This window comes from Natator depressus, chromosome 4 (genome assembly GCF_965152275.1).
Source record: "Natator depressus isolate rNatDep1 chromosome 4, rNatDep2.hap1, whole genome shotgun sequence".
In the NCBI taxonomy this organism is placed as follows: domain Eukaryota; kingdom Metazoa; phylum Chordata; order Testudines; family Cheloniidae; genus Natator; species Natator depressus.
The window spans coordinates 9448078-9474368 of NC_134237.1; the positions used below are offsets into that span (position 1 = coordinate 9448078).

Genomic DNA, 26291 nt, shown 5'->3' on the forward strand with positions numbered 1-26291 from the left:
GTAGGGATGGTGCTGTTTAAAGTCAAGTGCTGTGGCCTACTGCTAATGCCCTGTGCTGCCATGGAGTAAACTTTGGTTGATTTCCACCCCTGTGGTGGAGTAATGCAGGAGGCCAGGCACTCGGCAACTGGAGGGAAATGCTGTGGATCAATCACAACCTGTCCAGGTGACTGACGATTTGCGCCGATGGGCTCCAACCAAGGGGGCGTTTTGCTCAGCTGGGAAAACCATGGCCAAGTCATCTGATCCCAGCAGGAGGTGTGTAGCACAGAGGGTGGAAAGCAGGGTTATTCTCAGTCCTGGGCTGAGGATGCAGAATAACCTGCCTTTCCTGGAAGCAGTAGATACACTTTCCTAAGTGGTAAATCAGTCAGCAGTTTGTGCTCCTTGTGCAAGTTTGATTGAGTCTGTTCCTCTCCTTCGACAGGCCAGAGCAATTCAGTTCAGAGACGAGTCACTGAGTGGTAGGAATGTCACCACAAGCTAAGCCGGCGCTTGCTTTGGACAGTAAATGAAGCATAGACTGGTAAAGAGTGTTTTGGAGTTCCTGGCTTGTGTACCCAGCCTGTGCAGTTTAACCCACTTGTGACTCCTTCAGAGGCCAGTTTTTGCGGCGATCCAATCCCGATAGTAAGTCACTCGTGTGTAGACGCCAGGTTTATTTTTTTTAGCACATTCGTCTCCCCAGCTCACTATTCCAACAAGGAACCAGACTCCTCTTCTATCTTCAGTGACCAGAGGGCCACCAGAGTCACCCTACAGGGGAGAGAAAGGTGGAATTCAGCAGGAAGGAACTGAGAGCAAAGCATGGGGATTTATTTAAATATTAAAGCAAATCTTAAAGCCAATTGTTCAAATTCGTTTACTACATAAGTAACATCACACTTGAGAATAAGGTCACAGGCTGCTGGCTGGTGGGTAAGTTATTTCTGGTATTCCTGAAGGACTTTTTCTACCAACTTCGCTGATAGAAGCTGTATCTTCCCCTCTCAGTATATGCAAGGTGAGCAGAGGAGCTGTATATTCTTTCATCCTTTGGCGGGAGACTTACTCCAATAGTGTGGTGTCATTTTATCTTTACACAACAGTAAATGAAGAAACCATACAGGCAAACCGGGGCCCAGATAATTACGTAGATTGAATACACACAACGTGCAAGCCTTGGCTACATATACATGCGGCTGCTCTGGCCCAGTTCTATTGGCTTCTAAATCATGTAATACAGTGAGCTCCACCGGAGGGCTCACAAACTATTTTAAGGGATATTACCCTATTCCTAGCCACTAACACGTGCCTTTTAGGAGTCAGTTAAAATCCCAGCTTTGAAATGGACTATGTCATTCACTTAGCCCAACATTTTCAAATCTAGCAACACAGAGTTAGTCTCCTACCTTAGGCACCGAAATGGAAGAGACCCGTTTTTCAGAAGTGCTAAGCACCCAGAGCTCCTTAATGTAGCAAACCAGATGGTCTCGTGCCCTCTGTGAATCCATCTACTTTTACGTAGATGCCTAAATACCGATTTAGGGCCAACATTTTCAAAAATAGCAGCCTAAATTCAAGCTCCTGTATCCTTACTGAAGTCGTTCAATAGGTGACGTGATTTTCAGACGTTCCTAGCACACAGCAGCTACTCTTGACTTCAGAAGGAGCTGTTGGGGACTCAGCACTTTTGAACATCAAATCAACTACTTAAGTGTCTAAATAAGGCTTTAGGAACCTAAACGTAGGCACTGAGGTTTGAAAATCTTGACCTGATGGCCCTTTTCCTCTTCATTGGTTTCCCCATCTGTAAAAGAGGTGTACGAATTCATACTGACCTAGCCTACAGGAGCACTGTGAAGATTCAATTAATGTTTATGAGCCTTTTGACAATTAAACAGGGTAAATATTTTTGTCATTATCATAACTAGCCAAAGTGAATCCATTTAGGATAAATGAAATAAGTCCTCTCAAACCAGTCAGCTAGCCTGTGGAAATTCACTGCTGCAGAAGGTCTTAGAAGGTCAACTACTGTAGCTGGAATTATCAAAGGACTGGGTAATTCTATGCCCAGCAATAACACCTGTTTCCATGCATGCTTTAATAAAGGTAAATTACGCCCACACTCCAAATTGATCACCTGCCAGGGGGACAGGAATTAATTCATTGGTTCCCAATATACCAGTGGTCAGATCAGCCAATCTTATATAATGGGCTAGCCCCAGAATCCGCAAGTGAATGCCAGTATTTATTCATGTAATTACAAACTTAAAATACGTGTTTTAGATCGCAAGCTCTTTACGGTTTGGCCCCTATCGTTGAATGGGTTTCTCTAGCGCCTGGCAAAATGAGGGGGCCTGATCTTAACTGGAACTCCTGGGTACCACTGTCAGCCCAATACTAAAAATGGAGGATGGGATTTTCAAATGCACTCAGCCCTGGCCTAGCTCTGCTCCTGCTGGCGCCAATGGGAATATTCTCCTGGACTCCAGGGGTGCAGAGCTAGGCCAGCACTAAATGCATTTGAAAATCCTGTTCTAAGCTGCCCTCCTAACAGCTGCAGCCAATCCAGCATTGGTGCATCTACCCAATCACAGAGTACACTGCACTGCAAACTGGAATGTGCAGGGGACGATGATCCTCAATGTTACTCAGACCCACAGGAAACGGAGATGCCGCTGTCGATTGTGAGAAAGGCATTAAACAGCCTCAGTAGAAATCAACCTTCACTGCATTTATTGAGAAGATGGTCAATGTCATTGTGTGTCCACCTCAAACATATGTTGGTGAAACCTTTATACCTATCACACCCTCATGTATATACTCTCTCTTATGTATATATATATACAAGCACAGAAGCTTGCTCCCCCCTCCACCCCTCTGCCCGATCTTCCCTCCCTCCACCCTGCCCCAGCCCCGGCCAGAGCTCAATCTTCCCTGCCTCCGTGGCCCTGGGGCCGGAGAAGTTCTGTGCCCCCAATGATTACCGGGGGTGGGGGGGGCTGCTTGCCCCCTCTTGAGCACGTCCCTGCTCCACCCCCTTATAGTCTCCTATTTCTTTCTTTGCATCATCCCTGGATTTTTACAATCTCCAAAAATAGCAATCTGCTATCATGGGTCTCTTTGGTGCAGATATAAGTAATGTGCTCTGAAGTTGTGGATTGTAATAGACTACCCCTTCCCTCCCCAGCTCCCACAGGAGCTCTGTAAATCAAAACTCTGAGCTGGACGCCGGTGTAGTCTGTTAAAATGTGTATGTTCAGAGACCACCAGGCGCAGGAAAGTATCTGTCTGCAGTTCTCACGCTGATCAGTTCTCCGCATTGATATTAGACCTACCTGGCAAGCATCTATTTCCCCCTCCAAGTATCCAGCACACACCATCCCAGGTGCAATGGCCCCATTGTACACTTCTGCTCTATTGCAAATGTTCGTGTCTATGATCTTCACTTCCGCTTGCCGGAGATTATTAATGCTTGAACCTAAAATGGGAAAGAAAGGATTTAGAATTTACAAATGGGTTCTACAAGCCAAGGTCTGGGGGGGAGCAGGAGGAACCAACAAATGCTCAGCTTCCATTTCAGCGCCTAAAGGAAGTGGCCAGGTTGACACTTTGGGAAGAGAACAGTTTATCCTCCTTCGGCCTCTCACTTGCCCCAAACCCAGCTGCCTCTTCAGCATCCATCCCCACAGGGTGCCTTAATCCAAGTCCCCCACCCCATTCATTTTTTGACCTCACCCCTCTAATATAATGGACACAGGGATTTCTGGTGCCGAGGTCCCAGCTGTGCACTGTGGGGAGTTAATACATGTCTGTGAGATCAGAAAGCCCCAATGAGAATATGGTTTTGGACAATCCATGATTACAGCGAAAGTCTAATATAGGTATAGGCTCCAATTCAACAATGCTCTTAAGGTTTAGCGTTAAGTCCCACTGATGTCAATCTGTCTTAAAGTTAAGCATGTGCTCAGTGATTAAGTGAAGAGAACTTCTAGGGCAAATTTAAAGGTTCTGGAAGCTAGATAACACCAAGCCGATGCCAGATGTATAAACAAAGGCAATGGGACAGAAAGGAAGCTGGTGACTGAATGCATGAATGAAATGTGCTTAGCCTTGCTAATGGCATAAACAGCAACGGGGGACTCTTTTCTCGTCCTTGCACTAGTGGCTTGCAGCTCTGCCATGTCCTAGAAAATGCCGAATACAATGAACTGAGCCAACCTGTATATAACACACAGATGCTCAGCCTGGGAATTGATTTGAAGGTCGGACGGGACCATTCTGATCACCTGGTCTGACCTCCTGTAAAACTTCACCCAGTGACTCCTGCAGTGGAAAGAATTATTCTTTGAGCCCAACAGCTGCTGGTCGAGCGGGGGTGTCTCGTTTAGAAAGATATCCAATCCCGATTTAAAACCTTTGTGTCAGAATGAATGTCCCACTTCCTTTGGTAAGCTGTGCCAATGGCTAATTAGCCACCAGACTAATCAGATAAGAAACCATGTTCACTTGCATAACAAACTGAAAATGAACTAAAAACATAACGTCATGGGAGGGCTCTTTGAGGAGACACTCACCTTCATTCTGTAAAGCGCCCCATCCCGTGACGAAGCAGGTAGTGTTATGTGGGAAGACGTAAAATTCCTCGGGGAGACAGACCATGCGTATGACATTTGTAAATTCCACGGGGGAGGAGAGCTGCACAACAGCGATGTCATAATTGTGGGTTTGAACGGCATCAGTGTATTTTTCATGAACGATGATGTTGCGGATGGATCTTCTGCTTTGTGGAGGTCTTATGACAGTTCCAAAGCTAGCCGTCCACCTACTGGGATTCTGTTGTCTGAAAGAGATACAAGATTAGATCACAGGCATACACAGACAATTTTTCAAAGAGCTCAGCTCCCAGTTAGGCACCCAAATGCAGGGCTACATGTGTTGGGAAGCACAGAGCTTGGCCAGAACACTGCTGTGCTCCAGCAATCCCCTGAGGGATGTTGCCAGCTGGTATAAATTAGAACAGCCCCAAGGTTGCTCTAACTTGCACTGGTGGCTGAATTGACACCGAGCAGCCCGAGGGCTGGGCGGAATTGAAAGGTAGAATACAGCCATCTTTGACTTCCACCACCTCTCAGGTCTCTTCCCAGGCACAGCTCAGAGCCAGACTGAAGGATCAGAACCTGGATACATTTAGGGGTTCTGTTTTGGTTCCAAATGTCACAGAATTCCAGATTGGTGTCTGTAAGGGCACAGTCTTTTACAGCATCCTCTCTCCAAGCTGGGATCTTACCCTCTAAAGCAGTGAGCTGCAGTTATAAGCCACGTGTTACTGATCAGCGTTGCACCACAGCGGTGGATACCGCTCAGCTGAAGACTAGCCTGCCATGGCCACTCACCAACCTGGGCAGAGATGCCTCCCGTTATTCTGTTTGTGTAGGAAAGCGATTTACTTGTTCGTATCCCACAACCTATCAAAGAAAGGACCGACTTAGCTGGACTGCTCCCCAGGAAAGAAAGACAGGCTTTTGTTTGGTGTATGTTCCCAGCATGCTGAACACAAATGGCTGCTTGCATTTTGTTAGTTATAACATAGCTGTCATCAAATGAACAGCATTCAGATAAACAGATGTGACACCACAGCTGCACTGATATTCAACCACGGTCACACAGGGTGAGATTTCACACACACACACACAATATTAGGCACACAGAAGACATACATAGTCAAGTATAATGACAACAAAAACCAAACAAACAATCTTAAAATAAGAATGAACCAAAATATATTGTATTTATAATTATGCCATTTAAATAACCACCCCACCCCTTGTACCTAGATGTAAGCAGAGTCAGGATGAGCTCTACCCTGACATCTGGTGGCGAGTTATGGTGGGTTGTGGCAAAGAACTTCAGGGGCTGATCTCATTTGCATAGGCACACACAACCCCTGCCTAGATGGTCACTTTGGCTGCTGTAGGAGCCCCAGTTTCTCTGTTAGTGGGGCAGAAATAAACTGTTATTATCCTGATTATGTGAATCAAGGACAGTGGAACTGTACTTGACCTTTTGTTATGATAGAGGGACTCACCATCAACTAAGCAGCACTCGCTAGGCAAGGGTCATGGGTTCCAAAACTCAGTGAATGGAGAGAGGTTGGGGACAGGTATTAATATTTGGTGGTATAGGCCCCCTGGTGAGGGCCTTACATGCTAATTGCACTTCCTTCTCTCTCCACTGTGGAATATCAGAGCTAATTTTGATTCTATTAGGAGTCTAGTTACAGGCTGCTGAACTGAATTCACTTTGGGCTAATGGTGCACCAGCACTGAGGCTCCCCTACTACAAGCTGAAATCACAAAAGAGCTAAACTGACTAAGAGCTGAAATCACTGAGCGTTGTGTTAAGTAGTGGGGGAGCCTGAAGATATATTGCGGAGCAGTTTGTGGGACGGCTGGCAGAGCAGAGCGGCTGGTGGAGCGGAGCAGTTTGTGGGATGCCTGGAGCAGCTCATGGGGGCGGCTGGCAGAGCGGAGCCCCATGGAGAGGTGGGGCAATCAGCTTTCGACCACGTAAGGTGCCCCTTAACCCCCCACCCGCATCTCCACCCAGGTTGGGAGGCAAAGCTCTGCAGATAAACTTTTGAACTCTGGGGCTGCCCTGACCAGGGACAGAGACTTTTGGGTCGTTGTACTTTTGGGACTTCGGGTGATTTTGGGTTTCTGGACTCAAGGACCAAAGGGAAAGGACATGCCCCAATTTGCTTGGGGTGGGTTTTTTGCTCATGGGTTGTGTTATGAATCCTGTTGGTGGTGTTTCCCCAACATAATGCCACATTGTTTCTCTCTGTTATTAAAAGGCTTTCTGCTACACTCAGACTCTGTGCTTGTGAGAGGGGAAGTATTGCCTCTTGGAGGCGCCCAGCGGGGTTGGTATATATTTGTCCCAGGTCACTGGGTGGGAGCTCGAGCCAGTTTTGCATTGTGTTATTGGAATGGAACCCCTAGATACTGAACCCGGCCCTTGTTGCTGCCAACTCTGACGGGCAGAAGGGTTACATAAACATATTAATCCTCCCATCTAGCTGCATAAAGAAAAACACCATTATTATTATAAATAATGAGAAGATCTCTTAAAGAATAGTAAAAACATTTAAAAACTAAATACTTATCTAAATCATAACCCAGAAGTAAAACACAATTGCAGGTAGGATTAATCTGTATACATGGATTTAACCAAAATAAGCTAAACTCCATCTATTATTGCCCATTTCCTGTAAGGTCAACATTTGTCTGGAGGATGTAATAAATATGGATTTTTGTAGAGATCTATTAAAGTATATTTTGTACAACAGATTGTGTCAGGTCTAGAACTGAGCAAATAATTGATTTTTAGATTTGGGGACTGAACTAAATATCCACTTCGAGAAACAAAACCAAAATATTTTCAAAATTTTTCATCAACTCAAAAGATGTGTTTGAATCAATAACAGACCTGAAATGTTTTTGTCGATTCAAAACTTTTTTTTTTTAGTTTTTGTTTCAATTCAGCGGATTTGGGGGGGAGGGGGGTTGGTTTTGGTTTGGGGGGGGAAGAGGTCTGACAAAAGTGGGAATTTTCTGAAATATTTTTATGATTCCTATGCATGCCTCAGTTTGCCTCTGTACTTTGCATTGCTACCGAATGGCTACACAAGAGTTAAAAAGCTGCTCTTGGGGCAAAGCAGGAGACATAAAGTGTTATGTCATGTAACAGTCTGGGGTGGAATGAGTGGGTCGGTAAAGGACTGGCTGAAACCGACACATATCAATGGCGGGTTCACAAAGATAACAGAAGCCCCAAGAACTGAGCAATTGACACTTATCCAAGGGACGCCCTGGCAGGTGGAACTCAGCATAGGCCTGCAGGAACTGGACAGAGAAGTGTCATGGGGCTGAGATAAGGGTTGGCTTTTGGGAGAGAGACGGCAGCTCTCACTCGGGACTGACAGAGAGAGATGGCAAGCCAGAAGGACTCCCTGGCAGCTTTGCTGGGTGGAAAGTTGGCTTGGCCAGAATGGACTCTGTATTTCTCCGTGCTAACCTAAGGACTTGCCAGTGCTGTGTTCGAGGTGACTAATAAATCCTACTCTGTTTTGAAAAGGCTGCCTGGGGTCACTGCAAATGTTTGCTGAGGTGCACTGGTCCCTGAAGAGTGTGAAAGTCTCAGACCAGGAGTCTATCTCAGCTGGTCTCGCTAGGCAGAGCTCATGATGTGGGGCAGGAGGGATGAGCCCAGAAGCTCAGTCTCTGAGGTGGTGAGGCCATGTGGCCAACCCTTGTGGGTCGACCGTCTGGCTGACTGACAGGTTTCCTCCAAAGGGCTATTTAAAAGCTGGCTGCAGCACAGATCCGGTGGACGGAGTTCACCCTTTTTGCATATTTTCTTAATTGCCCAAATTTGAATTTGAAATGCCATTTCAAGATGAAAAGTCAGAACAAAACAACATTCTGAAATGAAACATTTCTTTGAATTTTTTTCCCATTGTTTTCCCAGCCACAAGTATTTGTTGACCCAAATTCACAAATAATTTGGGAGCACGAGGGGGGGGGGGGCTGGAGGGAAGGGCATTTTTTGAAAAATGCCGAAAATGTTGAAAAATGCCGAAAATCGGTCAAAAATGTTTTGCCCAGCTCGAGTCAGGTCACGTTTAGCTTAAAATTCAGGTGTTATAAGAGCACGCCTTTGTAAAATGAACAGGAATGTTTCCATTATGGTTTTTTAAATGGAAATTGCAAAAGAACTCTTATTAAACTGTGTCTGCAACCTCAGTACTGCAGCCTTGTGCTAGTACAGGATAGCCAGATGGTGGAATTGAATGGAACCCAATTCTAAAGAAGAGTGAAACTGACTAGTCTATCTCCATTGCCTAAGCTTAGCAAAAGGCAAAAAGCGACGTAAATTAGATGCTTAATGTTCTTTGGGTTTAAATCCTATCGGGAGTCCTGAGTAACTGGATGTAAAGATTACGTCTAAGTGCCTGACTTGGCCTTCTGTACTCCTGGAGTGCTAGCTAACTCTGCAAGTCATTCTCTAGTGAGCTCTATGCCAACTGCGGAGTCACGTACTGCTCAACGGGAGTGAAGTCAGGCCCCAGAATAAACCACTGCTCACAGACATTGTCCCTTTAAACTTATGCCAGTAGAAACGCCTGCCTGAGGCAACAGAAGGCTCTTGCACCATATTGTGTAGCCAGAGGTAACCCTGGGCAGAGACGCTTTCAGCAACAGTCTCTGTACAGTATGAAGATGGTGCCAGAGCTCCGTCAGCCAGTGGTTCAGACCTGAGACCCCATCTCCAAGTACCACAATAGGCCTGCCTTGCCGAGAGGCACCGGGGTGCAAAGAATGGGGCACTGAACTAGACAAGCGTTCAGGTGACCTGGGTTCTAGTCCCATCTCTGCCACTTACCTATTGTATGACCTAAGTCACTTTACCTCTGTTTCCTCTCTCTCCTTGTGTCGACACAGACAAAGACCTGCCTCTTACTCCGTGCTTGTACAGCACCCCACACACTGGGGCCCTGATCTCAACTAGAGCCTTTAGCCCCTGCTGCAATACACAACAGCAACAGGGGTCTGGGTGATCCCCAAATAAAAGCTATGACCTCAGCCTTTTCTCTGTGACCTGTGTAAAGGCCTGGCTTTCTCTTCCTCCCCAGTGAAACTATACTTGGTCCCACATCCTCTATGTCTAAGTGTGCCCCCTGAACACCACCTTTCCCATTGTCCCCCAGACCTCAGTCAGGTACGGTATGCTGCGGGTCAATGCCCAGGGTGGAATGCTGACATCGCCAGAGCACGCATCAGCACCGGTTACGTAAAAGCTGCCAGCCCAAGCTGAACTGGGGCGGCGGGGCCGAGGTTGGTCACACTGTCCTCGGCGTCACTGCTCAAGGCTTGACTGAGAGTTCTCATGGAACCGAGAGCATATGCGGCACTAGCATCAGGGAGATGCATTATCAGTCTAGGGTGAGCACAAAGCCCTTCACGAAACCAGAGTGCTCTGCCTGAAAGAAGACATCGAGGCCTACCGCTGTCACTGGGGGCTGCACCTCTACCACCGGGAGCAGGAATGGGTCTGGGGCAATCGGAGGCTTCAGTCAGTTGCTCCTGGAGGCTGGTTGTATATCGGGTGAGAAGTGGGATGCTCAGCGCTTTGCTGGCAGTAATTACAAACCAGGGAGGAGCTGTGTCAACCACCAACAGGGTATGCACCGTGGCAAGCAGGACTTCAAAGCCTTGGGCCCTCCAGCCATCTCAACGCATAAGGTCTAGCTGACACCTTAGGATGTGCCAGCGTGAGCAGCGTAGATCCAGCAAGCGGTGTATATACAGATGCTCATGGCTGGATCTGCAGAAGTGCTCAGTACCCAGAAGCTCTTATCAGCATCTACCTGGGACTCAGAACTGTGGGCAAGTCCCCCTACAGGGAGGAGACCATGTCGACATTTGTGAACCAATCTCAGAGCTGTCTGGTCCTTTTCGAGGCAGCCGTATCTGTTCAGGAGAGGCGCAGTCCAGTCTGCATTTGGAACTGGAGCTGGCTGGGAATTTTTCAGTGAAACTTCTTTTCCTTTGGAAAATCCTGATTTGTTAAAACCAAAACGTTCATCAGGGTGTTGTCTCAGGTCCAGGATGGAATTTCTATGGGTGTGAGACACGAACCCAATCACCACCCCAGAATAACCAGGGGCATGATGTTTAGAGCCAGGAGCAGCAGAAACTCCCTAAAAGAGTGTGTTGGGGGGCACTGGCATCCAGACTGTGGCCCCCACCCTTTCCCCCAAGATCCCGCCTTCCACTCACTCCTTTCTGCCTCCTCTACTCCCATTCCTCACCCTTACCGACAGTAAAAAGTGGGAGGGCTATGTCTTCCCACTTTTAAAAGTGATGGGGCCATGACCCCCCTGGCTGTCCCAGTTCCGGCACCCCTGAATAGGCCAGTCAGCTGGGATGTGGGTGACTCGGGTTCTAGTCTGTGCTCTGCCAGATATAGATCAGGGTCTTGAACCCACATCCCAAGGGAGTGCCTGGACCACCAGGCTGTTGGTTATTCTGGGGTGCTGCCCCTCTCATTTGTTTCTGAAAAGGTTCAAGAAGCCTTGGTTTCATTCCAGTGCAGAACAGGAAATCCCACACCATTTTCATGGGATGGGAAAACCGTTTCTTGCTCAGCTCTATGGGGAACAGCTCTCGAAGTCAGAATATGAAACCTGTCCAGGCAGTACAGTGCCATACAAAGCCGGGCGGAAGCCAAGGCTCCAAGGAGGAGCTGAAAATTCTCAGTACATCTGTGGTGGTGCTGTCATCAGCCTCAGTCAGCACGAACATGCAAGTCCCAAGGGCTGGGAATGCCTGTCTGGTGGACTGACCCAGCTGGTACCAATTGTCAAACCACTAAACAAGGTAGAGTTGTTGTGGGGAGCAAGGTGGACGTGCATCTACTGCAGCCAGTTGTAGCTAATCAGTGGAGCTCCTTCACGACCAGAGTCCGAGAGGAACCAGCAGCTGGAGCAACAGGGGATTCCTCCACTCCACTTCAGGGATGGCGATGGATCCAGCAGTGGTAGGATAGCCACCTTGAAAGCTCTCACCTTGGTCACACACAGCAGCACGGTATGGTAGCTAGATCGCCGGACAGAGGCATGTTCTCCAAAGGCTAACCTCTGCAAAAGATAGATCCTTGTGGGGACAGATAGCTCCAGGCAGGTAGGTCCATGCCTCTCAGGGGAGTGTTCATGATGGCACCTCACCAGGAGGTGGCCTACGCCTCCACATATTTGTCTGAGCAAAACAAAAATACTTCCTCTCCCCCCCCCCCCAACAAAGTTTTAGGAACAAACAAGCAGAGTGGCAGGCTTCCAGCACAGAGGAGCGTTTCCCCAGGCGGCAGCAGGGAGGAGGGATGAACCAAGCAATCAAAGCAGCAGAGCAAAGGACTCTCCCACCGTCACTGGGATGGGTGGGGAGTTATGAGCCATCACGGCTCTTACATACCATATCTGTTAGCTAGCTCAACAGCTCAGGACCAGGACCTGCATCCCAGCACGTACATGAGGCACGGTGCTGCGAATGGGATCTGTCTGCAGACACTGTGTCCTGAAAACCTGTATGACAGGTACGTCCATTCTTTTCCATTACTGCAGAGTCCCCGAGCTAGTAACTATGCACAATGGAGAATAAAACATAGTATAGAACTGCGAAAAATGACACTGTTAAGTCCATGAATTGTGAACAGCTGGGAACTACTTCAACCATAGTTACTGAAATTGCAACACCCCACCTAACTACAAAGAGATGCACCAATAGTCTAACTACAATGCTGAATAATAATATGGCATAAAGACAATCAAGTCCAAAGGCTATGGGCTTGATGCAAAGTCAGTGGAAGTCTTTCCGTTGACTTCAGTGAGTTTTAGATCAGGCCCTATTGATGCAATGTATACCGTACATTTCCTAGCTAGGGATTCCTGCAAATAAATCCTTCACTTCTTGAGTCAGCAGGTACAAATAATATCGGTTACATCTGTCGCCAGAAGAAAATCAATCTCCCTGTCCCTCGTGTGATTATTAATGGCTAGTGTGACAAAGTTCCTCCTCTACCTTGGTGGGTCTTGCGCTTATTGGCGGATTTGCTCACCTCGGAGATTCATGGCAGCCCTCAGTTTGGCCGTTTTCATGAACCCACAGTCCAGGTCAATTCCTCCTGTGTCTGACCAGGAGCTGGGAGGTTTGGGGGGAACCCGGGCCCGCCATCTACTCCGGGTTCCAGCCCAGGGCCCTGTGGAATGCAGCTGTCTAGAGTGCCTCCTGGAACAGCTGTGCGACAGCTACAACTCCCTGGGCTACTTCCCCATGGCCTCCTCCCAACACCTTCTTTATCCTCACCATAGGACCTTCCTCCTGGTGTCCGATAATGCTTGTACCCCTCAGTCTTCCAGCAGTACGCCTTCTTGCTCTCAGCTCCTAGTGCCTCTTGCTCCCAGCTCCTCACACGCACACCACAAACTGAAGTGAGCTCCTTTTTAAACCCAGGTGCCCTGATTATCATAGAATCATAGAATATCAGGGTTGGAAGGGACCTCAGGAGGTCATCTAGTCCAACCCCCTGCTCAAAGCAGGACCAATCCCCAACTAAATCATCCCAGCCAGGGCTTTGTCAAGCCTGACCTTAAAAACTTCTAAGGAAGGAGATTCCACCACCTCCCTAGGTAAGCCTGCTTTAATTGATTCTAGCAGCTTCTTGATTGGCTGCAGGTGTTCTAATCAGCCTGTCTGTCTTAATTGTTTCCAGAAAGTTCCTGATTGTTCTGGAACCTTCCCTGTTACCTTACCCAGGGAAAAGGGACCTACTTAACCTGGGGCTAATATATCTGCCTTCTATCACTCTTCTGTAGACATCCGGCCCGATCCTGTCACACTAGAATGTGCTTGGATCCTGTTTTTAAACACTACGGTTCGACTGGAACACTGAAGAATGGATCTAGGGCTGGGAGGCACTGAAAATATATGCCAGGGAGTAATTTTGGCTTATGTTTAGCAGAGATCATGGCCCCATTGTGCCAGGCCCTGTACAAACACAGAAAGAGTCCCTGCCCCACAGACCTTAGGGTCTAAACAGACGAGGTAGACAGACTGGGAGACAAACGGTATTGTTATTATACACATTTTATAGGGAATCGAGGTCCAGAGAGATTAAGGGGAAGACTTACAGACTTACTCTCACACTTAACGTTAAGCATGGGGGTAGGCCCGTTGAGTGGATGCTGGGGATGCCCTACAGTCAGAGGTTGGGAGGAGCAAAGGGCCATGTCTCCAGACCCCCTCTAAGGCCCAGGAGAAGAGGAAAGGAGCTAGCCAGCATTCTGGCATGAAGGCCACCCCCTAACACATCTAAACGACCAGGCGAAAGAGCAGCAATGGCAGCTGGGAGGAGCAGCAAGGACCAAGAAGGCCTCCTGACTCTTCTACGTGTCCAAGAGGCAAGAAGCAGGACACTTTCTCTCTTTCATCAGCACTAAAGTCACCTGCCTTCTCTTAGGGGAGACCTCTCAGGAGCCCACAGCCACCAGGAGACACAAGCTTGTCACCGTGGAAAGCTTGTCCCTACTTCTTCCTAAACAACACAGGTCATCCCCTGTGGCTGAAATGGAGGTAAGTCCCCATGTAGACAATGCCTAGGTACTTATATGGCCCCCCCATCACCCCTCTGTCCAAGCACCTAGTCCTACGAGCCCTACAGTGCCAACCCAGCTACAAGAAAGTGAGCTGATTTCTCTTCTGCCTCATGCATCCTCAACAGAATTGTTACCTGAATTTCAGCTGTGTAATCCCCTTTCCGGGTGCCAGGCTGACCTGCAGATTTTATAGCACAGTCAGTCAGAAGAATCGCCTTTCTGCTTGTAGACTGAGCACACGTCATGTAGAAATCACTGAAACCCAGAAAGCATGGAACCCCACCATGACATGTCTCTAAGGACCATTAATAAACGGCTTGTACTTACAGTTGTTGAAAAGGTGTTCTCCATTTTCCTTCTTCATCCCTGAAATGAAACACACAGCAGACAGTCAGAACAGCTCACACTTCCTGTCCCAGTTGGTCAGGGTGAATTTCCTTAAAGTCCTTGCAGGACATAAGTGATGATTGTTTTGGAGCGCTGCTGGGAGTATTGTAATAGGAGACCAATGAGCATGCCTTACTATTTGTGGGGATTTCGCAGTTAGTAAGTCTATTTGGGACTTGATTAGGCTACTGTGGGGTCCCCCAAGTACAAGCCCTCAGATAGTCACTTGGCTTGAAGAGCGGTCTTGGATGGAGTGTCTGTAAGTGCTGGTCTAAAGTAACCCTGTAAATGCAACCAACTGCAAACACATTGTAAGGATAAGCATGGTATAAAACCCTAAATGGATTAGTTTAGACAAGATAAGGCTGGAAGTCACTGACATCACCATTTGCTGGATCCAAGTTGTAATCAGCTACTGATCTTTCTTCTAGAAAGTTTACATGCCAATCTAATGAACGGACACCCCTGTTTGCTCTCCCTCATAATACTAGAACAACAGGGCAATCAATTACATTAAAGGTGGCAAATTTAAAACTGATACAAGAATTCCCCCACCACACACACATATAATGCACAATTAATCTGTGGAACTCATTGCCACATGATACCACGGAATCCAGGAGTTTAGCAGGATTCCAAAGAGGGTTAGAGCCATTTATATGGATAATGAGACCATGCAGAGGTATATTAGATAGGAAACATACATAAGGGACATAATCTCCTCTGATTCAAGAGATTAACTAACCATTAACTGCCTGGCATAAGGGGAAATTTCCCATACAGGCAGATTATTCCATAATGCTTTGTTACAGTAATTCTTCCTCTAGAGCATCTGATATTTGCCACTGTTGGAAACACGATACTGGGCTAGATGGATTCCTGACCTGATCCAGGGCAGCAATTCCTGTGTTCCTACAAGTTACACAATATGACTAGTGTAATTATCCTGACATTGTTTATGTTGAGGCCAGGATAACCAAGAAAAGCAACTGAAAGACAGCCACTGTACTTCACAGCTATAAAGCTGATCAGATTATGTCTCAGTGTTGCCATTTAAAAAGTAACCATTGCCTGTAACTGGATCATTATAAAAACTTATCTGGTTGCATGCAACATGTCAGCACAATTAGTTATTTAAACACCCTTGCCAACACCTCAACTCTCAGTATAAAAGGAGCATAATTCTCATTGTAAGCAATCAGATACCCATATGGGAGTGTTACTGTCCAGTGAGATGGAGAACTACACTCCAACTCATTGGGGGGGGAGGGAGGAGCAAATCTCACATGCTGGCCCAGTGGAGTCACCGGCTTCTCTGCTCCACACGCAAAAGCTTCTTCTCTTCCAAGGAGGGCCATGAGGAAACCACGTTAACTGGGTCCAACTCCATTCCTTGGAGGCATTCCATCCATTACAACAGAATGGTGGCTGGCTGTCATCTTGGCCTGGGAAAACCCCAAGATCCAGCAAGCATGGAGTCTGACCCAGTGCTCCTGCATTGTCATGGTTACTCCTGATGCTTCCACATACCCATATGGCCTGTACCTATCTGCAAGGCATAGTCTAAAATAATGTGGTGATGAAGTGGGGTGGGTGACTCTAGCCCATTAGGGATTAAAGTATTCTTCTAAAACCCTTGATTCCTGTTACGAGGAGACATGCTTAGATGTGTGTTGCTTTATCACAGGACGGAGGGATTGGGTGGCTCCAAGCATGGGGCTGGCTGGGAGTATGGGGAATGGTGGCACTTCATAATGGCACAGGTATTTACCTCTTCTTTCCACCCAGGCATTCACCCTGAACAGGGGGCGGTTTCCCCCCCCCCCACAGGAAGAAAGAATAAATAAAGCTCAGCCTGATTCACATGCCAAGACAAGAGCCTAATGTGTTTTTTGGAAGTGTCCTCAGCCTCCAGCAACACAACAGAGGGAGCAAGAAGAGTGGGAAATGGAGATCCTTAAAGTGACAGATCTGAAACATTTGTTCTGTCAAAATTATAACACCATTACTTCTAAAACCAATGGAAGATCCTGCTTCACAATGTATCTGCCTTAAGAATATTCTCTGAAAAGTATTTAAAAAACCAGCTTCTCAGATTAATCCTATTTTCCAGCTTTTCCCTAAAATAAAGGAATCTTCTCAGAGAGTACAAAATGGTCCAACTGCAACATTTGCTGCCTTCTGATAAGCGATCAATCAGACCCCCATGGGGAATATTACGGTCCACTGAGATCAAGAACTAGGCTACAAAACTCATTTAGTAGGGGACTGTCAATAAAGCAGGCGGGAAATTTTTTGATGAAATATTTTTAGATGAAAAATGCCAGTTTGTCAAAAACAAAGCTTTGTGGGACAGGGTCGGTTCTGGCAACTCTCCCACTGTGAACACTTTTGAAAAAAGGGTCAAAATTGTCAAAAGCTTTTGCTTCAACATTTTCTAAAAACGAAAAATTCTGGTTTTCGGGTTCCAATTAAGTGTTTCAAAAAGTAAACTAATTAGACTAAAAAAAGAGGGGGGGGAGATCAAAACTGAAACCAAATATTTCAATTGACCCAAATCCAACTCTTTTTGTTTGTTTACCAAAATCTGAGTTTGACTCTTCATCCTGATTCAAGATAGGAAAATGTTTTGAACTCTCAAAAAATATTCATTAGATGAGAAAACAGTTTCTTGCCCAGTTCTGTCAGATGATAACAGTGAGGACAGAAAAATAGGGGCCATTTTGTGGAATGCTGCTAGTTTTGCATCTTTTTAATAGTGTGACAGCTTTATATTTGGGCACCTGACCACAGAGTGGAGAAGTGACCTTTTATTCATTTGAGTCCACACCAAAATTCATTTTTCTTTGTGGCAGGCTGGGAAGGGAGAAGACGAAGGACACAAAAGCAACCTTCATTCAATATGGAGTTGGATTCTCTGGCTAACTGTGGGGGAAAACAAGTCCAGAAAGGAAGCTGCAAAACAGGAGACATAAAGTGAACCAACAGGAACGCTCTTCCAGAATTTCCTGCACCATTGGTTTAGAAAATTTCAAAGCAGAAGCAAAATGCTCTGAAAACAAAGGAACCTGGAGCCAGAGCTTTTGCTGCTGTAAATCAGTTTAGACCCACTTACTTCAGTGGGGTCACACTGATTTATGTCTACTTAGAATCTGGCCCACTGACTTCAGTGGCATAAGGTAAAGTTGCATCAGCTGGAGATCTGGCCCATGTTTGTATCCTTGTTATAGCTTTATAGTACCCTTCCAGGTTGTCAGCTGATGAGGGTGACAGGGCTGTTTTGGGAAGAAGGAAGAAGGAAACAGCAGGGACTCACATCAGTGCTATAAAACAAATCACATTGCACAGAGGAAAGGGATGGCCCGAGCAGCAAAATCAAGGAGAAAAGGGAAAGCTCAAGAAACTTGCCTGAGAGTTTAAAAGTCGAGGGGTCAATTTCCAAGCCCCCTGTGTTTGTCTGCAGCCGCCTAAGCAAAATGCTCTTGATTCTTTCCGAGAAGGCCTTTCTGTTATCATTTGAGGCGAATTCAAACATCAGCACAAGCTCTACCACCACTCCGCTGGCGTCTGGGCTGCAAACCGACATGACATTAAAGACCGAGGTGAGTGAGCATGTTTGCTACTTGTCCTCTCTTTCTACATGGCCTTAGTTTTCATTAGGTCCTCTGGGCCTTACCTGGGGACTGACACACAATAGAAGACAGGAGGATGGGAAGGATCTAAGCAGCTAGCAGGGGTTTTTGACTGAGCTCATCCTGTCAGAGTGATTGGGGAGGTCAGTGGGAATCTTGCCAAGAGCAAAGAAAAAGACAGGGGCAAAGGATGATGTTAAGGAGAGCAACATCTGAGGGTGGTGGTGAGGGTGAGCTCAGCACACGACCATGTGGATCATGGTCACAGGGTGACATATGGCCATTGGAACCACGGAGCAGTAACCAGAAGAGGTTTGTGCCCGACAGCTCTGACTGAGGCATCTGGATTAAGTGTGCTGAAGGATGGAACTTCCACCACTTCCCTTACAGCCTAAATTCACCCTTTCCAAGTTTCACCCATTGCTCCACAGCACTCCGTGGTTCCCCTCCTTCCTTAGTGACCATGCCCTGGATATGCTCCCCAGCCATTAGTCGGCACTGAATGAAGCTCCATGTATTTAACTCTTTCCTACTTTCCTTGAAAGCCAACCCCGCTCCAGAAACTTCACCACTTCTCTAGCTCAGCACTGAACTCCCTCCCAATTGTCAGTACCTGTGTGGTAACGAAGCACCTGGACACGCTATTCCCCCAGCACTCATACCAGTACCACATAGTGTCATCTGTGCTATAGAGCAGCCATAGTCTGCAGCCTGCCTCTCCCATGACGCTGCCTCTGGGTAGGTTATTCAAACCTGCATGGGCTTTTCTTGTTTTTGCACTGCTCTATCACACTGCATGCACCACTCCACTTATGAGCATCTGATATAAGGTTCACTGAACCCACTCCTGGGACATCGAGAAGAGAAAGATCCTGTTACTCTGGGCCACCTTGCAGAGCAATCTGGAGACCTGGAACTGGGTCAGGTCCCACTAGAGCTCTCTGCTCCTCTTGGGTCAAGCAGATACCTTAAGTGCTCAATCTTGGCTTCTTGGGGGTCAGTGAACATAAAGACACTGTTGTGGGAAAGACAGAGGCACTGGGCCTTCCTCCGACTCCCCCTGCCCTGCCCCCTGTGCAGACACTCAGCACGGCAGCCTTTCACACCCATTTTGCACAGGGGTAAGTGACAGCAGAACGGGCGGGGGCAGCCATACCCCCAGCGACTGCAAGCCGTGGAATAGCCTCCAGGCTGGCATCTTGCTGCTGAAAAGTCCTGGTTGATGGCAACAGGATGTGTTTCCCCTGCCCTCCCGCTACCCCAGACTGGGAGAAAGGTTCATCCGAGCGAACCTCAAGTAGGAAACAGACCTGCTGAGGAAGAAAGCGGCATTTCATTTTACATACCGCAGGTTGACGACATGGGACCTGATGTACTTCTTATTGAAAATGGAGGCTCGAAATGTATTGGTCACCTGTTAAAAGGAGAGAAAATGTTTGTGAAACAATACAATCGGGTGTAACAGCAGCGCACTCTCAGCTAAGGCATTCTGTTTGGAGAGCATCCAGAATACAAGACTACAGTGCTCAGGCTCCTAACTCTATCAAAGCCCATAGATCAGGGGCAGGCAAACTTTTTGGCCTGAGGGCCACATCAGATTTCCGAAATGGTATGGAGGGCCGGTTAGGGGAGGCTGTGCCTCCCCAAACAGCCAGGCGTGGCCTGGCCCCCAATCCCTATCCGATCCCCCCTGCTTCTCACCCCCTGACAGGCCCCCCGGGACTCCCGCCCCATCCAACCCCCGCTCTCCCCTGACGGGCCCCCCTGGGACTCCTGCCCCATCCACCCGCTCCCTGTCCCCTCACCGTCCCTGGACCCGAATGTCCTTCATTTGACCCAAGAGTCTTGCTTTCAAAGAACCATCCAACTGGCACGGTGCAGTCACAGCCTCCGGACCCCCGCCCCATCAAACCCTTCCTCTCATTCCTGACTGCCCCCCTGGGACCTCTGTCCCATCCAGCCACCCCTTCTCCCTGTCCCCTGACTGCCCCCGGAACCACTGCCCCTGTGTGCCCCCTGCTGCCCCATCCAACCCCTCCCTCCTTCCTGAATGCCCCGCCGGGAGCCCTGCCCACATTCAACCCCGCTCTTTCCCGCCCTCTGACCACCCCGACCTCTATCCACACACCCCCCCGAACTCCCCTGCCCTCTATCCAACCCCCCTGCTCCCTGCCCCCTTACCGCGCTGCCTGGAGCACCGATGGCTGGCAGCGCTAGACCCGTGCTGCCCAGAGCGCCAGGACGGGCAGCCGCGCCGCCCGGCTGGAGCCAGCCACGCCACGGTGCAGCACAGAGCACGGGGTCAGGCCGCCGATGGAGCCCACCACGCCACCTGCGCAGCACAGAGCACCGGGTCAGCTGCGCTGCCGCCCAGAGCATGGCGCCGGTGGTGCAGTGAGCTGAGGCTGTGGGGGAGGGGGAGCAGCGGGGGAGGGGCCGGGGGTGAGCCTCCCGGGCCAGGAGCTCAGGGGCCGGGCAGGAAGGTTCCAGGGGCCAGATGTGGCCTGCGGGCTGTAGTTTGCCCACCTCTGCCATAGATGAATGTCCTTCATCCAACCTAAGAGTCTTGCTTTCAAAGAACCATCCAACTGGCACGGTGCAGCCACAGCCCATTCACAGAGCTGACGAGGTTCACTGTACTCAGTTTAACCTCGTTCGAACACATCACAGAGTACAGGGGAGAGCGAGTGCAGTGTTCCCATCAATCAGGCCCCCCCCCCCGGGGGGTTAGTGAGTTAGGGGACGGCTGCCCTGAGCTATAAATTATGTGCTTTCCGCTCAACAGAAGAGCGTCCACGTGTTGCTTCTGTTCCCATATTCTCAACCGCGTACCCACCCCAGCAGCTGCGGAGAACATATTTGGCCAATTGGCTAGCATTTCATGCCCCCCTGGTTTCTGGCACTGAGATTCAATAGTGAGACACTGATTGGGACTGCACTGTCTAAGTATTCACACAGCACCAGAGTTGGGCTTGAGCCAAAACTCAGTGAAGCCAGCGGAAAGAGCCACACTGATTTCAACGGGCTTTGGATCAGGCCCTCAGTTCCCAAAGTGCTGTTCCAGCATGTCCCAGGCTTGCTGGAAACGAAGTGGTAGTAGCTATTGTAAGAATACACACATTAAAGATTGTGAGGCACTTAAATACTACCGAAATGGGGCCAGAAAAAGGCCTCAGACAGACAGAATGCCGTCCTTTCTATTGGATTATCTTAGCCTGCTTTATAAGCCTTAATGAATTAACCCTGTGAAGGAGGAATTATCATTCTCATTGCTTCTACTGGGAAACTAAGGCATGAAGGAATTGAGTGACTTGGGTCACACACCAGGTGAATTCCAGAACCAGGAACTGAATGCAAATTTCCTGACTCTTAGCCCTCTTCTTTACCCCCAAGACTATCCTTCCCTTTGGATGGAGCCTGGACACTACGGCCTGGAGTAGAACAGCATCTCATTCCAGTCACGTAACCCAGGACTCTCAGGGACATTCTCAGGGGGAGAAAGAACAATTCTGACTTACCAGCATCTCGATGCTTGTGCTCAGGTCTCTGTATTCTTTTGAGGTGTGCTTGTCAAACTCACGGTTGTACTGGACATTAGTGATTTTAAAGGTCCCATTGTAAAAGTACATATCCTGATCTATAGAGGGAGAGAGAAGGAACGGTCAATGCCTAGGTTACCATTTGGAGATAGGTAGCATGGCAGAGCTAGGTAGCAGATGTCATGGCTCCCAGGCAGGCAGAACAGGACTCTGGGTTTCTGGTTCTAATCTCACTTATTCCACGTCAGTGGAGTTACATGGACTAGATCTGCAGCTGAGCTCTGCTCAGTGCTGTGGGCAAAGGGGGCTCTAAGCCACCTTTAGCTCCTCCAATCCTTGGGCAACCAGAGACTTGCTTTTGTCTTCAGTGTTAACCTGAAGGAGCCTTTAAGTTGCTTGAAGGTAGGCCAGCTGCAATAGAGCCCTTAGGGACCACTCTGTCAGCCAGGGATTGGCAGCATACAAGGCACACCAGCCACATACCGGTTCCATCCCAGCACAACCCTTCCCCTCTGCTCCATGCCCTGCTCTGGCATGTCCCTATCCCCAGAGGGAGCAGTACAGGTAGCATAGAGCTGGCTACACCACCTTGGACTTTCCTGCGCAAGGCTCTGGTCCACACACGGGTAAAAGGGCGGATTCGACCCAGGGTATTGCATCCGAGCCTACATTGATTTCCAACTCTGAAGCAAGACAGCAGAAGGCACTGTGCATCACAGAACCAGAGCTACAGAGTGACTGGAGGCTTTCCCAGCCAGCTCTGTCTGCCACCCTCGACAGGATGGGCCACGTGCAAAGTTTATGAATTTGCAATCGCCTTTCAACTAAATGTTGCTCCTTTAGCTGAAGCAGTAGGGGCTTGGGCTTTTGCTTTTGGATCCAGACATCCTAGGTTCAGTCCTTGAAGACAACCCAGCCAGGGACATCATTACGTAAAGCACTAAGATAGGAACATAATCCTCCAGTGGCTGGATGCTAGTAGACCTCGGACTTACTGTGATAACTGTCCATCGACCGCTCTACCTGGACCCCAGCAGAGGAGACAGAAATAGAATGGACAGAGACTTTAAATCCCTACTTTAGACAAATGGCTGGTTTTTAAGAGGTGTTTTAAGGAAAGTGCTAATTACACCCTTAGCATGGGATTAAAAGGTCCTAAGTGGGCTTACACCCTGGGGTGAATTCCATCCTTTGTACAACACACAAAGATCACAACAGTAAACTCCCAGCACATACAATTCACCAAGACTGTCACACTTACCAAAGAGCAAAAAATAGACAAGCAAACCGATGACTAGTGCCAGAAAGAACACGACTGCCAGAACAATAAGGGCTACCTTCCATGGTTCCAGAAGCTTCATTCTTGTGTCCAGCTGGGTCAGCCTAAGAAGGGGGGAGAAAAAAAAATCAGACTTTGTCATAACTATAATAATGATCCCTGAGCCAGATTGTCTGTGCAGGTAAATTGGCTCAGCTCCATTGACTTCAATGGAGTTACGCTGCTTTACCTGAGCTGGAGATCTGGGCAGTTACCTTCACACACCCCACCTTCTGACGGAATAGCAACAACACTGTGCTTAGCCAGGAGGATGGCTACAGCGGTGCATTGAGCATTTCTGCACTCAGAGGAGACATAAAGGAGGCTCCAGGCGCACGTACTGTACCTTTCCTTTCAGGAGCTTTCTAGCTGACATGCACTCTGTAAGGCGCTTACTCTGGACCCAAAGGGCAGACAGGAAATGCTCATTTCCTACACCAAGTCTCTATTTTAGTAATTTAAAAACAAAACAAAAAATATGCTTTTGTATGGTTTCCCAGCCTTTGTAACATTCGCCTTGTTCTACGATCACTCTCTGTTTATGTCCTATCCAAACCTGTGGACACCCCATCCTCCAAGCTGAAACGAATATCAGGCAGTCCTGGATGCAGCAGAATGCTTTCAGCTAAACTCAGCTAAAGCAGGGAACTTGTAGCGGGAACTTTCTGGCCTCGCTGTTAGACATTACAGGAGGTGCCCAGAGAGCAAAATAATTGCCTTCTATATCCTAGGGCTGGGAGAGAATCCAGGTTCTGGGGGTACAATCCATGGAGAATGCTGAACACTCAGTCTCTACAGAGGCGCCAGCCACAAATACTGCTCACGTAAGGGCCAGATTGTAGTTGGGACACAAGAGATTGGGAAGGTAAAAGGAGCCTCACCCCCTTGCTCAGGGGCCAGACCAAACTGCCTTCCCTTCTAGTGCCCTCAGGGATGCGAATCAGTCTAAAGGGGGACACAGAGCCTATAGGTTTCAGAGTGTAGCTGCGTGAGTCTCCAGGGCCACCCACCAATCAGCAGACATGGCCCAGGGTGCTCCTCGCACTGCAGTGAAAGGAGTGTAGCCATGAACATGCACGCCCTGTCTGAGCACAGCACAGGTCGCTGCACTCTGAACAGCTCCGCAAGCTGCTGTGAATGGCATCGCACTCTAGCAGCTCGAGCGGGTGGACCTTGAGCTGTGAGCAGAGCTGATAGAAGTGCCACCAGTACTATTTTATTGCCCATTTTAGCCCTCAGACAGGAGTATAATTCTTGTCAGGAGTCCCAAATAATTCCCAACTGCCCAGCTCAGAGAGAGAGGGATTCTTTCTCTGGGTTTTCTCAGAATTCCTCCCTCCCCCCCCCCCCCACCCCAGTCCACTCCAGGGGAGAGGACTCTGCTAAAAATAAAACCTGGGATCAGGATTGCAGGGTGCATAAATATTATAGAAGATTAATTCTTCTCCTTATATCATTGCCCTTATTATTATTATTCTACCTCCCTTATCATTGAAAGTTGGCTTATTTGTTAAGATATAGGTCCAGATTCTGTACTGCAAACAGATATGCTTGGTGTGGGACGGGGATGAAGAAAGTAACCCCGCCCTGACTCTATGGGACCATATGCCAGGTATGACCTGGCATAATGCAGGCACATTCCACCCCCTTCGCACAATGTTCAAGAGCCAGCTATACCATCTTACATCAGCTCAGAGCACTCCTATGCTAGGGGAATTCACAGCTAGCAGTTAAGACCAAATTCCAGCTATTTTGCACCATCTGAGTAAGGAGAGACAACCTGGACAACCTGCTCCTCTGCTCTTTGTGTTGAAGGTGGAGGCCTAGACCAGCTCCACTCAGCCCCGGCACAATTTAGTATGCCTAAGAGTGTTCGGATGGGTTTTACTGAGGGATAGCTATAGGGATATCCTGCCTTTAATCATGACTAGCTTGTGCTTTCTTTTACATTCTGTGACAGTGAGCTTAATCCCAAGACACCCATTTAATTACAGGAGCAAGTACTCTTTTAACAATCTGAAGTAATGAACCTTTCCCAAGTCAAATAACAAGGCTGAAGAGGAGTCAATTGTGTAAAAGGGCAAGGTAAGGAATTAGTTAAACTTTCTCGTGTAACAGGAATTGTTCCTTGAAATACCACAGCCCAAACCATTGAAATCTATGCTGTAATACAAATCGATCAGTATAGCAAAATCTGGGGTATGTCAGATGTCCTATACAATATGAAGGGCATAAATTTAAATTTACCACCAAATCAGAAACCAGGCCAGAAATAGCCATGGACACCAGGCAGCGGGAGGGGGACATTGGAGTAGGATAAACCTGATCTGAAAAATATCTTCATGGCCCCCACCATAGTAGTACCTGACCTCTTCACAATCTTTAATGTATTTATTCTCACAACACTGCTGTGAGGCAGGGCAGTGCTATTATCCCCATTTTATGGATGGGGAACTGAGGCACAGAGAGACTAAGTGACTTGACTAAGGTCACACAGAAAAAGCTGTGGCAGAACTAGAAATCAAACCTGGTTCCCATGTTAGTCCCCAAACCACTGGACCAGCCTTGTGTTTGGTCACATCTGCGGGAGATTTCCAAAAGGCTTGTGCTACTCAATTCTTAGGTGCTTTTGAAAATCTACCCCCTAGGGCTCTGATGGCTACATTTAGGTACATAAATGTGTGAGCGGGTGCCCAGCACTTGTGAAAATGAGGTCACTTGCTTAGAGGTCTAGAGATGGGTGAAGGAACATAACTGTAGGCCCCTACTTTTGAAAGCTGTAGTCCATGTCCTTATCACCTCAAGGCTGGTCTTCTCCATACTGCTGTGTCACTCAACACTTCATGATAACTCAACCCGCGACTACCTGACAAAGAACATAATGGTTGCATTGCCAATTTCACAGGCTGCCAACTCCGAGATACAAAGCCCTCATTAAGATAGAACCTAGATATGTCAGAGACTACTTCTTGGCCTATTCCCCGCCACCTTCAGTGGGAATCCTTCCGTCCCCAGGAACAAACTCGCAGGAGATGCCAACAACTGTTCTCAGCAGCAGGGCCTCATCCAGGGCCTTTCCTCCCTGCAGAAATTTACCTTATCCTAAACTGCCCCTGGCTGCTTTGGAAGTCTGATTTAAAGTCCTTTGACGCCAAAGAGGAGAGCTCCCACTATCAGTCTCTTGGGGGACAGCACAAAATGCCTGTCTTGACTCAAGC

The 26291-nt window shown here is 48.1% G+C and overlaps 1 protein-coding gene across 1 annotated transcript; it reads right to left on the reverse strand.

Moving 5' to 3' along the window:
* Positions 1-394: 394 nt before the first annotated feature.
* On the reverse strand, positions 395-23116 carry LOC141985720 (transmembrane protease serine 11A-like). Its single transcript, XM_074949905.1, has 9 exons — positions 23017-23116; positions 21735-21853; positions 19563-19630; positions 17993-18156; positions 14525-14563; positions 5273-5450; positions 4560-4825; positions 3321-3463; positions 395-756 (listed from the first exon to the last, which is right to left on the reverse strand). Exons 1-9 carry the CDS (start codon positions 23114-23116, stop codon positions 595-597), a joined length of 1239 nt encoding a protein of 412 aa, XP_074806006.1. The 3' UTR covers positions 395-594.
* Between the last annotated feature and the right edge of the window lie 3175 nt (positions 23117-26291).

Bases quoted from the DNA above. Each gene is read 5' to 3' on its own strand.
- LOC141985720 (XM_074949905.1), bottom strand. From the start codon at position 23,116: ATGAAGCTTCTGGAACCATGGAAGGTAGCCCTTATTGTTCTGGCAGTC. The intron at 18,157-19,562 runs GTATGTAAAATG...GTCGGTTTGCAG, and splicing joins TCCCATGTCGTCAACCTGCG to CCCAGACGCCAGCGGAGTGG. The intron at 757-3,320 runs GTAGGTCTAATA...TCTCCCCTGTAG, and splicing joins GGGAAATAGATGCTTGCCAG to GGTGACTCTGGTGGCCCTCT.